The sequence below is a fragment of the Hippocampus bargibanti genome, linkage group LG04 (genome assembly GCF_051943395.1).
Source record: "Hippocampus bargibanti isolate YZ-2025 linkage group LG04, ASM5194339v1, whole genome shotgun sequence".
Lineage (NCBI taxonomy): Eukaryota > Metazoa > Chordata > Actinopteri > Syngnathiformes > Syngnathidae > Hippocampus > Hippocampus bargibanti.
The window spans coordinates 8,130,001-8,146,050 of NC_142737.1; the positions used below are offsets into that span (position 1 = coordinate 8,130,001).

The 16,050-nt window shown below is 39.5% G+C and overlaps 1 protein-coding gene across 1 annotated transcript in view; it reads left to right on the plus strand.

Moving 5' to 3' along the window:
• Positions 1–16,050, plus strand: part of zswim6 (zinc finger, SWIM-type containing 6) — an 87,039-nt gene that overhangs the window by 50,103 nt on the left and 20,886 nt on the right. The window contains exons 2-9 of the mRNA XM_088993821.1: positions 1,693–2,049; positions 4,915–5,063; positions 8,076–8,226; positions 9,989–10,168; positions 11,382–11,552; positions 11,624–11,770; positions 11,859–12,005; positions 13,065–13,325. Coding sequence (XP_088849947.1) covers positions 1,693–2,049; positions 4,915–5,063; positions 8,076–8,226; positions 9,989–10,168; positions 11,382–11,552; positions 11,624–11,770; positions 11,859–12,005; positions 13,065–13,325 — 1,563 coding nt within the window. The remainder of the gene's footprint in view (positions 1–1,692; positions 2,050–4,914; positions 5,064–8,075; positions 8,227–9,988; positions 10,169–11,381; positions 11,553–11,623; positions 11,771–11,858; positions 12,006–13,064; positions 13,326–16,050) is intronic.

Consider the following 16,050-nt stretch of genomic DNA (forward strand, 5'->3'; position numbering starts at 1 on the left):
ATGGGGAAAAGAAAGAAAGAAAGAAAGAAAGAAAGAAAGAAAGAAAGAAAGAAAGAGAGAGAAAGAAAAAGAAAGAAAGAGGTGCATAATTCGTGCTGGAACGTCCCCACACGCTCCTTCACTTCCTCATTGTCATTCGTATGCATTGCAAATGTGAACTCATGAAGATGTCTCAGTTACCACATCCCTTTTTAATTTAATTTAATTTAATTTAATTTAATTTAATTTAATTTAATTTTAGTTTGAATTTATTTTATTGTATTTTTATTTTGTATTTTGTATGTTTTTTCTTTTTGTTTTCTTCTTTTTCTTTTTATTTGTATTGTTTTTTTCTATGTTTATTTTGTATTTTGTTTTTTTATTGTTATTTTTATTGTTATTTTATTGTAATTCATGTGTAACACTACATGGATTTTTAATTAATTTTTCTTTTTATTTTCCTTTCGGCTTTTCCCTTCAGGGGTCGCCACAGCGAATCAATGTCCTCCATCTAACCCGGTTTTGTGCATCCTCTTCTCTCACACCAGCTGCCTTCATGTCCTCTTTGACCACATCCATAAACCTCCTCTTCGGCCTTCCTCTCGGTCTCCTGCCTGGCAGTTCAAGGCTCAGCATCCTTCTTCCGATATAGTCACTCTCTCTCCTCTGGACATGTCCAAACCATCTCAGTCTGGCCTCTCTGACTTTCTCTCCAAAGCCTCTAATATGAGTTGTCCCTCTAATGTACTCATTCTTGATCCTATCCAACCTGGTCATCTTCAGCTCTGCTACCTCCAGGTCTGCTTCCTGTCTTTTCTTGAGCGGCACTGTCTCCAGTCCAAACATCATGGATGGTCTCACTAATTTTATACACTTTTCCTTTCATCCTAGCTAAAACCCTTCTATCACACCTCACACCTGACATTTTTCTCCAGCGCTCCAGCCGGCCTGGACACGCTTCTTCACCTCTTTTCCACACTCTCCATTGCTCTGGACAGTTGACCCCAAGTACTTAAAATCCTACACCTTCTTTATCTCTTCTCCCTGTAATAATTTTTTTTTTTTGCATTTCATTTTTTTTATAAATCTCCATACAACCAAAAAAAAAAATCATCAATGTGTGACCAGGAAAAAAAATCTTACTGTACTCAAGATGACAGCATACCACATATATCTTTATATCACATGTAGAAATATCTCTACTGCTCTTTGAAGAGCAGTACAATCCTAAATATATGCTGTATGAGGAGGGAGCAGCAAGTAGACAAACGCTCAATAATTATTTGCTACATTATTTGTGTCTGGAAAAAGACAAAAAGCTTCAGTTAGCTTCCTAATATTATCATTTATTTTCACGTCACAATTCTAAGCTCAGTTGTACTCAGTTACTTGTGTTAAAAATACAAAAAACTACAGTGAAAATATGAAGTGCTAATTCAATTCTTACATATAAATAAAGGTAAAAAATACAGACTGAAGTATTCGCAAGTATAAAGGTGAAAAGTATTATTTTCTTGCAGGGGGAGGAATTTTATAAGCATTTTTTTGGTACTGAACACAACTGAACCGTATTCAACAAATGTCCTTCATTGGATTACAAAAAGTGTAATCCACTGTTACATGATGCACAATTTGAACATTTAATTCATTGTTTTTACTGCAAATAACAGAACTCATCCCTTTTTTGTTTGTGTTTATCTGTCTCTTCTCCAGGTTTCCATCTGAGCGGCACAGTAACGGACCCCGCCACGCCCTCGTCCCCAGAACTCGTATGCAGCGTCAGCGTCAGTTTCGATCGTTGCAAGATCACCGCCGTCACGTGCACTTGCGGCAACAAGGACATCTTCTATTGCGCCCACGTGGTTGCACTTTCGCTTTATCGGGTACGCAAGCCCGAGCAGGTCAAACTACACCTGCCCATCTCGGAAACCTTGTTCCAGATGAGTCGCGACCAGCTGCAGAAATTCGTCCAGTATCTCATCTCTGTCCATCACACGGAGGTGTTGCCCACTGCACAGAAATTGGCCGACGAGATCCTGTCACAGAACTCAGAGATCAACCAGGTCCATGGTGAGTGCGTGATGAATCGTGTTTTGGGCAAAATCTTGACGCATGAAATTACCATCGCGATAAATCATCATAACCCTCCAGCAGGTTACCAAAATGGTTGCTTGACACGCAACGGGAATTTTACTCTATTTGAGTAATCTTTTGTATCCATTTGTTATTTGATGAGACACACACACACACCTTCCCTAGTTACATAGATATCGATGTGTATCATCATTGACATTCATACATTCATGTATGGATTATTCTACACCCGCCACATCGTGATATTTGAGATAACATAAGCATACGTGTCATTGTTCATGCATCAGGAGGGACGCTGTTGATAAACGATAGCGAATGAATAGATAATGAAAAAAAAGACGGTGTTTTATCTTCCCAAGTTACAGTATATCCCATCAGGAGCCACATCATGATTGATATATTTGTATGTAGATGACCTTTTGAGGTAGTATTTTTCCTTATCAGCTGAGCAAATATCTAGCTTAATCGTTTTGGGGGTTGTCATATAATAGGTGATTTGAGATATTTCGTTATCTTGGGAAAATATTACATTGGCGTTGTATTGGGAAAAATGATGGGTGAAGTATTCTGACTGAATGTGATTATTTCAGTTTATCTACAGTGATACCTCGGTTTACGAACCCCTTGGCTTACAAACTTTTCGGTTTACGAACGTGACATTTATGAAAATTTTACCTTGGCATACAAACTATTTTTCGGGATACACACGGAGCTGCCACAATGAGTGATGTGTCGTTCGCGAACGAGCCCGTTCTCCTAACTAGAAAATGGTGGCCGACTGTTTTGTCCGCTATTCCCCCCCGCCCCAGTCTTTAGTTAAAGCCACGTGATTGGTCAAGAACGCAGCAGTGAGCGGGTGGGGGTTACAGACAGTGAGAGGGTGGGGGTTACAGACAGAGAGAAAATAGTCTTCGGTTAAAGCCACATAATTGGACAAGAACGCGGCAGTGGGGGGGGTTAAACATTAAAGAGACTGACAGAGAGTGAGAAAACACACACACACACACACGAAAGGGAGACAACAGAGCTTGAAACAAAAAACAAAAGTAAAATGGATAGAAAACAGTGAAATTTGGACTCGTTTCAACTTTGATAGTTCAAAAGCCGAGTGTAGACTTTAAGGTTAAAACATCCCATCAATCAGGCTCCACAAATAACCCCCACAAGCCAAATTTAGAAAATTAGAACGTAGAAAATTATGTTTTATGGGGACCTGGCAACGGATTATTTTCATTTTAATGGTTTCCTATGGGAAATTAATTTTTGGGATACACTCTTTTCGCCTTACGCACCCTGTCTGGGAACCAATTAAGTTCGTAAGCCAAGGTATCACTGTATTTAGTTTTATTTGCCTTTATTGCAAAATGCATTTTCAATGTGTGTCGTATTTTGTGCCCTGATATTATTCCATTATTGTGTGTTGAGAGCAACCGATTCCTCGCCCTCAATTGAAGTAGGCTGTGCATGCATTACCCATGCAGTCATTTGTAGGAGATTTGTCGTTTCACCTTTACTTGCGAGTGTGTGTATCGACTCAGGGATGAAGGCAAATTGCGGTAGGATCAATTCCGCCCTCATTAATGCGACACAGACAGTAAAGGGGAGATTGGATGCCTCTAATCAACACTTTATGGAACCCTTATTTACCTCTTGAAGTGGAGTGACAAGGAGATGGGGATGATTGCAGGGAGATTTGAAAATCTGTCTGTTGCCCTGCTCAAGTTGTTCAGTCTACACCTATACCAGCGTCCCTCTTGATTTCTGTACACTGGTGTATAGTGAAAATATATTACGTACTGCGCTATATTTTTTATTGACTCATCTTGACCTCTAAATGGGTAAATACATGAAAGCGATCGTTCCCAGAGTCAATATTGCGAGATTGCGGATGACTGCTCTCCAACCCAAATGTCACAACCATCATGAATGTGCACCAGACATGCACTGTACATGAGCCGATGTAAGCAATCAAAATCGTAACTTTCACACTTATAACAATTACATCAATCAGAAATTTTGTTTAATCCCCCTTCAGAAAAAAACTCCCTAAAAAAAAAACCATAAGGCTTAAAATATATCAGTCTCTCATCTCGCTATCTATCTCGCTATCTAGTCAAAGTCAAAGTCAGCTTTATTGTCAAATATGCTAATATGCATGACATACAGCACAGATGAAATTACTACTACTACTAGCTAGCTATCCATCTGGCTAACTATCTAGCTAGCTATCGATCTCGCTATCTATTTTGCTATCTAGCTAGCTACCTAGCTAGCTAGCTCTCTAAATAGTTATCTATCTAGCTAGCTGGATAGCTATCTAGCTATCTCGCTAGTAATTTAGCTATCTATCTAGCTAGTTAGCTACCTAGCTAGATGGCTATCCATCTATCCATCCATATTCATACATTATTTTATGTATTTATTTTATATATTTTATATTTTTATAATTATAATAATAATATTTTATGCTTTTTTGTCACTTAATAAAACAAACATGGATGTATTTAAAGCCACTCGACAGAGACCTTGTTAACGGGTTGGAATGTCTCCAAAGAGCAGTTGAAACATGCACAAAACAGAGCATAAACAAACATCTTTCCACGTTTTAAGATTACAGAACACTCATATACATGATTCACCTTCAAATCCCATCTCAAAACTCACCTATTTAAAATTGCCTTTTTTTGTGTAGCTCTAGCCCTTGTTTCTATGCTTGTCTCTGACTGTAAAGTGTCCTTGAGAACTTTGAAAGGTGCTTGAAATAAAATTCATTATTATTATTATTATTATTATTATTATTATTATTATTATTATTATTATTATTATCTGTGTGTCATTCAGGGGCTCCGGACCCCACAGCAGGAGCCAGCGTGGATGACGAGAATTGCTGGCATCTGGATGAGGAGCAGGTTCAGGAGCAAGTCAAGCTCTTCCTGTCCCAGGGAGGATACCACGGCTCGGGCAAGCAGCTCAACCTGCTCTTCAGCAAGGTCAACAACCGCCGGCGTTGATGTTTCGGGCCTATATGCGATTCTGCCCTAAAGTTTGCCTTTTCAGCGCAACAAGACAAATGTAGTTTCTGCTCTGCATCTGGTTAATATTTTCCCTCTCTAGTTCACTTATACACTCCTCATTTCCCTCCCGAGAGCAGACCTTTGTTCTCCAAGTAATCTCTGACGTACATTGGCACATGCATTAGAAGTGCCGTGCAGCCTCTTAGCTTGCGGCTAATTGCTGGAGGGAGTCAGCGAAAACGAAACATGCAGTGTGGATACACACTCATGGGCTACGACATTAAGTACACCTCCGCAATCCAATAATATAATAGTGTATTGGTTTGGGGTATTTACTCAAGGGCAGGTGGAGAAGGTTGTTTTTTGTATTTTTTAATACATAGTAATACAACAATGAAACAAGGTATGTCAAATGAAAGTACAGTTTATAAAAACACTGAGATGCTTGGGCGATCACGGAGTTGTTCAATGTCCCTGTAAGAACTGAAATCATCCAAGTCAAAGGGAGGCGTCTCTTTTAATGTCCACGGTGGCCTACACAAACGCAGCCCGTTTTTAAATGTTAATCATTCATTCATTTGTTATTTATTTATTTTCAGAATTCTTTACCATGAAAATCTATTTATTTATTTATTTGGTTATTTATGTGTTTATGTATTTATTTTCAGAATTGTTTATTTGTGTTTTATTTACGTATTAATGTATTTATTAATTAATTGCTTTATTTATTTATTTGTGTCTTTATTCATTTATTATTTATTTTGGTTAGTTATTTATTTATGTGTTTGTTTGTTTGTTTATGTATGTGTTTATGCATTTATTTTCAGATTTTATTATTTATTTATGTGTGTGGGTATTTGTTTATTCATGTGGTTATTTATTATCAGAATTATTCATTTTCAAAATGTTTATTATTTGTGTTTTATTTATTTTTGATCTATTTATTTTGTATTTATTTTCAGCATGTATTTATTTATTTGTTTATATGTTTGTCTATGTATGTGTTTATTTTTGTTTTATTTATTTTTGTTTTATTTATTTATTTGTTTATTTATTTATTTATTGTTCGTCCAACCAACGTGTCGCAAGCAAGCATTGTGTCATTTTTCATCATTGCCGATTTGGAGTTGTAGCACATGTGGTACGGTGTACGCCGTGCATTCTGGTATGGCATTAGTAGTAGCAAAGGTGAACTTAGCATTAATGTAATGTGTACACTGTGAAGTCAGCAGAACAATACCATTAAGGTCCAGTCTGTCCGGCTCCATGCTCTCGTAATATCGTTTATGTATCCACCCTGAGTACACAGACACACATGCATACATTTATATACACAATTTGAAACATAATACGCACACAGGTTAGAGGCAACACCCACCAAAATAAATGACACCGGTTCTCCTTTAGGCTGACGAGAAATTGAGTGGAATTGTGCATCAGCCGGTGCCCATAAACACCAGCGTGTCTCAAGTTGAAATACATCGCAAGGACACATGAAGTACTTGACATTACACTGGAGATGACTAAAACCCGGGAAGCTAGTCACATTTTTTTACATATGACTGTGGAAATCGATTGCTACAATTAGCAACCATGGAAACCATTTCAAACAGCATCACAAAATCAAATGCTTCAAAGAAAAATGTCACAAAATTTATTGGTAAATGCATAAGGCTTTCTCTTCTGCTTATGATTTGTGTGAATGACTAGCCAACGGTTTAGCCGTATGAATATAATACATCCTAAATTATATTGCACAGTCATGAAAATGAATAATATTTACAACTCTGTTACTTAGAGATCAAATGATCATAATTACTGATTATTGTTTGGCTTTTGGGATGTGTTAGCTAGTTCCTATTGTTTGGCATCAGTTAAGTTGGGCTACCTATCTTGTAAATTAGCTACATAGTTAGCTACATTGTATGTAAATTATGTGAATGTTATCAAGCTAGTTTTTTTCAACAAAATTAACCAAATACGACTAAACTGCTGTTTTGTAATATTCCAGGTAAAGATCAGTTAGTTAAATTGGGCTACCTAGCTCGTAAATTACGGTAGCGACAGAATTAGCTACATTGTATGTAAATTATGTCAATGTTATCAAGCTAGTTTTTTTTTCAACAAAATTAACCAAAAATGATAAAACTGCTATCTTGTCATATGCCAGGTAAAGGTCAGTTAGTTAAATTGGGCTACCTAGCTTGTAAATTATGGTAGCGACAGAATTAGCTACATTGTATGTACATTATGTCAATGTTATCAAGCTAGTTTTTTTTTCAACAAAATTCACCAAAACAACATTGTTGTCTTGTAATATTCCAGGTAAAGTTCAGTTAGTTAAATTAGGCTACCTAGCTTGTAAATTCGCTACATTATTAGCTACATTGTATGTAAATTGTGTGAATCTTATCAAGCTAGTTTTTTTTTTCAACAAAATTAACCAAATACGACTAAACTGCTGTTTTGTAATATTCCAGGTAAAGATCAGTTAGTGAAATTGGGCTACCTAGCATGTAAATTATGGTAGCGAAACCATTAGCTACATTGTATATAAATTATGTCAACGTTATCAAGCTAGTTTTTTTCCCAACAAAATTCACCAAAAATGACAGAATTGCTGTCTTGTAATATTCCAGGTAAAGGTCAGTTAAGTTGGGTTATTTCTCTTGTACATTAGCTACATCATTAGTTACATTGTATGTAAATTGTATCAGTGTTATCAAACTAGTTTTATTTCAACAAAATTAACAAAAAATGACAAAACTTATAATAATCCAGAAGAGCTAATTAGTCATTCTGCCATCCTCCAGCTCAAAAACAACTTGTGAAATTCATGAAACTTCATTTCAACGTCATGAAATATATATACTTATATACTTTTAATGCTTACAATCTAATATTTGTTTTTCTATCCACAATGTAAATACTGTACGTATTTATACACTGTGTTCATACTGACGGACCTCCCCATCGGCTCCTCTGTAGGTGCGAGAGATGCTGAAGATGCGCGACTCCAACGGAGCGAGGATGTTAACACTGATCACGGAGCAGTTCATGGCCGACCCTCGACTGGCGCTGTGGAGACAACAAGGCACCACCATGACAGACAAGTACAGACAGCTCTGGGATGAACTTGGTACGACGAGCACACACACACACACACACACACACACTAAAAACATGGCTGACGTTTTCCTTTGTAAACATAGTTGTTTTACATTTAATAAAAACAATTTAAAAAAATACACATTTGGACAGAATTTCAAAGTAGTTAGCTGAATACGGTATGCGTTTGATGCCATGACAGATGACAGGACAAGCCGCCATGTTGTCTCCAGCCTTTGTTGTCCCTCCCTGTGTTTGCCGATGCCTCCAGCGTTGTTGACAACCTCGTCGTCGTCTATTCTCCCTTTTCCTTTCGTCGTTCTTTTTTTTTTTTTTTTTTTTTTTTTTTGCTTGGACAGCCCAATGAACTCATTCTGTTTCCTCGCCACGTATTCCCGGAATTGGACGCTCTCTCCTTTTTTGAAGTCGACACTTCAAACCTTTCTTGTCGAGTCCTTATCACTCCCCGTGATGTGCGCTCAATGCCGCCCCGCTCGCTTCTTTTCTCTCTCTCTCTCCTTCATCGTCACTCTTTTGTCTTCGCTTCCTTTTGAGGCTTGCGGCTCCTCATCTACCTCATGACTCAAAAGCCGAGCGTCCGCATCAGCTTATTTTCCAATTCATAATCTTTTTTTGTCCACATTTCTTTATATTCACCCCCATTTTCTTAATTTTTTTTGTACCCCCTTCATATCTTGTCCTTGTCTTCACCCTTTCTCCCAAACTCACCCCTCAACTTATAGCCACACACAATGGGTCGTGCTACACAGTAATATCCCCAAATGTGCTCACAACCCATGAGACTGAAGCTTTTTTTTCTCTTTAATTGTGTTTGTTCCAATTTGCTCCAAAATGATGTGTTCACAGTCTGCGTTGCCTCGAGATTAGTTACATTCTTTCACACAATTTTTGTGGGGTACAAAATGTACTCCAGAGGGCAAAGTGAGGGTGCACAAAGTCCTGCACAAAGTACACATCCCTGTTCAAATGAGTTTTTTTTAACTCATTTGCTGCCATTATGGAATTTATTCGGGACTGGCAATGTGTGACATGGTGTGCCATTCCCGAATGTGTTCGGGTTTTGTTTTTTTATTGCAGGGGGGGGCGATGAAGCGCTGGTCAGACCTCTGGCTATGTTTTTTCACTTCCACGAGGGGGCAGCATTTTGCCTTTTGTCCATATTAGCGCTTTGTTCCAGCTTCAGCTGTTGTTGAAGCCCTATATAAACCATTGTTTTTTATTGAAATTTGTACAGCCACCCCCATATCAAGCTCAGATAACCCCAGACCCATATAACTTAGGAATTAACTGTCTTTTTCTGATGAAAGAAGAGAGTCTAAGGTTTCTTACGCTGCATTAAATGTTTATGTAGTCGTAAAACTCAATATCTGTGGCTCCTGCACTTTGAGTGAAAATGACAAAAACCCTGGCACTGGAGTGGACACATGTTTGCACATACTCTGGCAGTGAATGAGTTAATGACCCCCCCAAAAAATTGAGACAATGATAAAGGATTTTCAAACTGTTTTTCTTCATTAATGTGGGCCATAATCTGTATAAATCAATTTTTAAAAATGTTTTGTAGAGGGTAATTAAAAATAAACAACTGATCGCGTTGTTGCAAAAGTGTACACACCCTCTGATAACTTGAAATGTTCAGAATAAACCATTATTTTACTTCATTGAATACTTATCAGGCTGATTTTTCTAGTATAAATATCCAATGTGTCCCTTGAGCGCAAAAACTTTGCCCTCCCCTGGGCTGAAACCCTCCATGTTTTGGTGTGCACCAGGTGCCTTGTGGATGTGCATCGTACTGAACCCGCATTGCAAGGCGGAGCAAAAGTCATCCTGGTTGCGGCAGCTGCGCAGGTGGAACAGCGTTGACGTGTGCCCGTGGGAAGATGGAAATCACGGCAACGAGCTGCCCAACCTCACCCACTCGCTCCCACAGGGTGCCCACAGCAACCAAGGTCAGTGTTGCACACGGGTCTTTTTCACGTGTCAAGTTTATTTCCCCTCAAGGTTTTTTTAGGTACAGTTACTTGGATGATTACTGCATAGTTGTCAACTTATACGTTTTCCCTGTATTTTATAGTTTTTTTTCATCATGTAAAGTAATTTACGGCACACTACAACTTTTATTTGGGAAAAAAATCAACTGTGTACCGATCTTACAAAGACTATTTTGGTTCAAATCCAGTTGGCCAATGACAATTCTGTCACCGATTACTACTATTGTCACGGGAAATCAGCAAAAGTAATCCTCAATCGTATTATTTTTTTTATTTTCTTTGTCGCTGTGTACGGTAGGATTGATAAAAGCATAACATGCGCATGCGCGGTAAGATGTCTACATAAAATAAATAGCTAAAATAGCGTCTTTTACTAAAATAGCTTCTTTTACTCCCCTTACTAAGGGGAGTAAAAGAAGCTATTTTCATTAGCCAGCAAAACCCTTTACTAAATCGCCACGGTGGGGTCAATTTGCATCATTCCTACAACTGACTTATTAGGCAACATAGGCTTAGTTATGCTGATAAGGTGATACCAGAGCAAATGGGGCAATCAGGCCAGTCGTAGACCCCATACTCAGGCAGGACAATGGAAGTAATCAGTCAGGACAATAGAAGTAATCAGTGTAGCCGCAGGGAGTAGTACTCTTCTCCCCCTAACCTGAGAGCAGGGACCAATCATAGCAGAGTTTGGCACCGCAACGTCTGGACAGTAGGGATATATACAGGGCCAAAACTACCAGCAAAAAAAAAATTGTTCGCTGACGAAGCCTCTTGGATCAGAAAGCGGAATGTCCGACACCTTCAAAGAAGTACAGATGACGGCTGAAGAAACCTTCTCATTGACATTTCAAATAATATACGTCATGCTTCAGCTTTTATACACGAATTATAATCACTCATAAGGGCAGCTATTAATTAGTCATGGTTGACAGGTTACTGTTTAAATAGTTTGAGAAATTGTTACTTAAAATTGACCAAACTTCTCTTATTTTGAAAGTTTAAAAAGCAAGTTTTTTTTTTTAACTTTTTTACATTTTATCCAAACAGGTAGTTTGAAACATAATTTAAAAAAATATATAATAGTTTTATTTAAAAAATATATATATTATTGTTGTTATAATTTTTTAAATTGTTATTCTCCAATTCCTGACACCTTCCTTCCTCGCAGAGATGCGACCCCACAGGACTGTATTCACGCGGGCCATCGAGGCCTGCGACCTACACTGGCAGGACCGCCACCTCCAGCACATCATCGCCAGTGACCTCTACGCCAACTACTGTTACCACGACAACCAGGAAGGCTCACTCTTTGACGCCCGCGGCTGGCCTTTGTGGCACGGTATGTAAAAAAAAAACAGAAACACGACAGAGGTAATAGATGCCGCTATAAACTCTGCCCTTTTTTCTAAGAACACGTCCCGACAGCCTGCGCCAGGGTGGATGCCCTGCGGTCCCACGGTTATCCACGAGAAGCACTCCGCCTCGCCATCGCCGTCGTGAACACGTTACGGCGGCAACAACAGCGGCAATTGGAACACTTCCGCCGGCATAAAAAAGGTAAGGCTCTGTTTTCAGTCCATGCGGAATATCTGATCCCGCATTGTTGTTTTTTTTTGTTTGCTGATAAATCTATTGTTTGTCTCAGAGTTGCTCCATAAAGGACACACTTCAATAACCAACATGGAAGGCTGGGTGGGACACCCACTGGATCCAATCGGCACCCTTTTCAGTACTCTGACAGAGTCGGGACGGGTGGGGGAGGAAGGATCTAATACCTGCTTGGACCTCTCAGGTAATGCAAATAGCTGTGCGTGTTCATATGCTTGTTGTTGCCCACCCCCTGTTTAAAGTATCCAACATGTTTCAGCTAAACATACCTGCCAACTACTAATATATATATATATATGTAACGGAGTTGTACACTTAGATTATTAAATTATGAAGGAAGTGACGCAACGGCACACAGTGTGGCACTATGTCCCGCCCATAGTTTCCAGAACAATCTCGAGGAGATTCAGGGTGAGTCGCAATTTTCTGTTGGTCTTGATTAACGCGCATTTTCATGACAATATCTTATTTTGTTTCCCCTTTTGTACTGTCTAGTGTTATCTAATTAGTTTCCTTATTCATTTCGAGTCCAGATTACTTTTTGTGTCATTATTTACTTCACGTTTTGTCGAGTGGAATTTAGGAATATGCGCTTTTCTATCGCAGTTAATCACAAGACGAAACCCATGCGACTTCACCCATCCCTTCTGCCATACTGTGTTGCAGGTAATAATTGTTTCATTTCGTTTTTATTGAACAATATTTAGTTTCTTGTGTCGTGTCTCATTTGCCCGTGAGTGTCCGTGGCTGGTTGAACTGTGCGCCAGCCATTACAAGCGCACCGCGTGTTCTGCCGAGTCTCCGCCCATGATGCGTTCAGGGACATCTTGTAAATAACAGTGAACTTGTGTTGTATTCTCTTTTTCTGTAAATAACCACTATACGATCACACGTTGTTAATTCTGTTTTGTTATCTACAATGTTTTGCATTTGAGAACAATCTCGAGGAGATTCAGGTTAATCACAAGACGAAACCCATGCGACTTCACCCATCCCTTCTGCCATACTGTGTTGCAGAAATAAAAGAAATAAAAAGACACATCCACGCGTCTCGTCTTCATTAATACAGCAGCATCGTGGAGATGAAGACAGTCACTGTTGTGACACCCGTCACATATATATATATATATATATATATATATATATATATATATATATATATATATATATATATATATATATATATATATATATATATATATAATCTGATCTCCATCTCCCCACCTCCATCACCTCTCCGCAGACTGCTCCAGTGTGGTAACTCGCGCAGACCTCCAGCGAATGCCCGTCCAGAGACTGCTCGGCGACGGCGAGTCGTACGTAGCACTGGCGGTGGAGACGGCCCTGATGGGCCTGGGCCAGCAGCGTGTCATGCCCGACGGCTTGTACGCTCAGGAGAAGGTGTGCCGTAACGAGGAGCAACTGCTAGCCAAGCTTCAAGAAGTTGAACTGGACGATTCGCTGGTGAAAATCTTCCGCAAGGAGGCCGTTTTTCTGCTTGAAGGTAAGTCGGATTAGTGGGCGCATCCACATTCACTGCGACTGTGTCACTACAGTGGAAATGCGCCTTTGAGGGGCGTGGCCTGGTTACGGACATCCATCATTGCTTCTGAGCGTTCTTAATTTTTAGTTTAGACTGTTTATCCCGTTCAATTAATTGCTGAAACGACGCATCGACGACGGTGACTATTTTTTTTTCACTTCATTTGAAGGTGCGCCTTATCGTCCGGTACGCCTTATATATGGAAAAGTTTTGAAAATACACCATTCATTGGGGGTGCGCCTTATAGTCTGGTGTCCCTTACATTTGAAAAAATGTATATATTTCTTCTTATTTTTGGAAAACGCTTTTTATTTATTGCCTTGTAGTCTGGTATGCATTATATATGGAAAAATAAAATACACCATTCGTTGGGGGTGGACCTTATACTCCGGTACGCCTAATATATGGTAAAAGTTTGAAAATACAGCATTCATTGGGGGTGGACCTTATACTCCGGTGTGCCTAATATATGGTAAACTTTTGAAAATACACCATTGGGGATGTGCCTTATACTCTGGTGTGCCTTATATTTGTAAGTCTGTGTGTGGTTAGGTTCAATTTGGATCGTTCATACAATAGCCTGCTTAGGCAAAACAGGTTAGGCAACATTCGTAATGCTGATGAGGTGATACCGGTGGGAGTGGGGGAAATGGGCCAGTCGTTAGTCAGGAATGTAGGAACAATCAGTGGGGCCACAGGGAGTGGTCCTCTGCTCCCCCCAACCTGAGAGTAGGGACCTATCATAGCTGTGTCCGGCGCCGCCATGTCTGGACATTAGGGATATATAAATAGGGCCGATACGACCAGTCAGACTTTAGTTCGCTGACGAAGCCTCTTGGATAGGAGGCGAAACGTCCGAAACCTTCAAATTTGTACAGATGACGGCTGAAGAAATCTTCTCATCGATGGACCACTCCTGTACGACTTATATTTGTAAAACTTTTATATATTTCTATATTATATTTTGAAAACTTTTGCTATTCATTGAAGGTGCGCCTTATAGTCATGTGCACCTTATATATGGTAAAGGTTTGAAAATACACCATTCATTCGGGGTGCGCCTTGTAATATGGTGTGCCTTATATTTGGAAAGCTTTTTTTCAGTCATTGAAGGTGCGCCTTATACTCCAGTGCACCTTATATATGGAAAATGTTTGAAGACGCCCCATTCATTGGAGGTGCGCCTTATACTCCAGTGCGCCTTATACACCGCAAAATATGGTAACTCAGTTTATCCTACAGCAGGAAAAAAATTGACAGAAAAACGCCTCAAGTCAAGGTTCGGCTGTATTATTATATTTTTTTTTTATCCTTTCATTTTGTGGTGGCAAATAGAGACTGAGCTGACCAAAATTAACTTTTTAGCTTTGCAACACCCGGCCCATTGTGTCCGGAAAGACACACACACACGCACACACACACACAAATATACAACAGTGTGTTCATTTACAGAGCAAAATGCCACGACAGGGCGGAGACAAAATTCGACTCCCGTCTCCACCCAAACCGCCATCAGCATCCAAACCGGGACCTGGTGCGACCACCCACCTCTGGCTCTGTTTCTAATAGAAAATCCCCCCTCCGCGCCCACCACCTCCCTCCACACACACACACACACACACACACACTTCCCGTTGGGTCTACGGAAGCCGCAAACCCCATGTGATGTGGTCTGTGGTCGAGGGGGTTTAAAATAACCCACCGAAGACAACGACGTGCGAGAGTGCAAGGCCAAGCATGAGCATGTTTTATTTCGACATCATTGTTTGTTCATACGCCACGTGGTCAAAACGGATAGACCACCGTATAACTACGTCCCATGTGGATTTTTACTCTTTTTCTCACTATAGGGTTAAAAATATCTCAACCCACGTGAAAACACATTGGTGCTTTATCATTGAACCTTTCGGCCATTTTAGCCAATCAAAAACCTGAAGAAACTACTCCTTTGAGTCAAAATAATGTGAAAGTATGAATTTTTCGCCCCTCAAAAAAATTAAACATGTCCACTGTTCTCGTCTGGTTTTCCTCCGGCTTCTTCCCACATCCATAGAAGTACACTTAGAGTTGATTGAAGACCCCATTTTTGCTGTGTTTGTAAATAGGAGTGTGAATGGAAGTTTGTTTCAATTCAACCAGACAAGGGTGTACCCACTTTTCACCTAAAGTCAGCAAAAACCAATAAACGCATTCACATTTGTTTGTGGTAAAAGGGGAAGTCAACCTAAGTTGTGTAAACGTGACCTTCTGATTAATGTTGCGTTTGTGCAATATGAGTTAAATCTACCCATTTATATCCATCTCAAAGGGCTGCCATTTTGCCACTTTTTGACTCTTGAAAATGACATCATGGTTGCTCAGGTCACGACCGGTTTTTGCTTGGCTTCAGAAAACTTAAGAAAACTGGTGAGCCGTGTTTTGTCTGTGATTGACATTTACATTTTAAAGAAAGTGGCACAGTGCCTGAAATGGCTAATTTTTTTGCTGTTCCTCTCATTCCACAGACGCAATATGAATCAGAATGTAGCATTGAGACAAATGAAGGTGCATAGAACATTTTGTGGTTTGACTTACACTTTAAAGCAGGAAATTAGATTCGATAGCCTTTATTTGTCTCACAGTGGAGAAATTTACATTTCGTAGCAGCAAAAACAAAATACAGGAGCTGCTGTAAAGGCAGCCACTC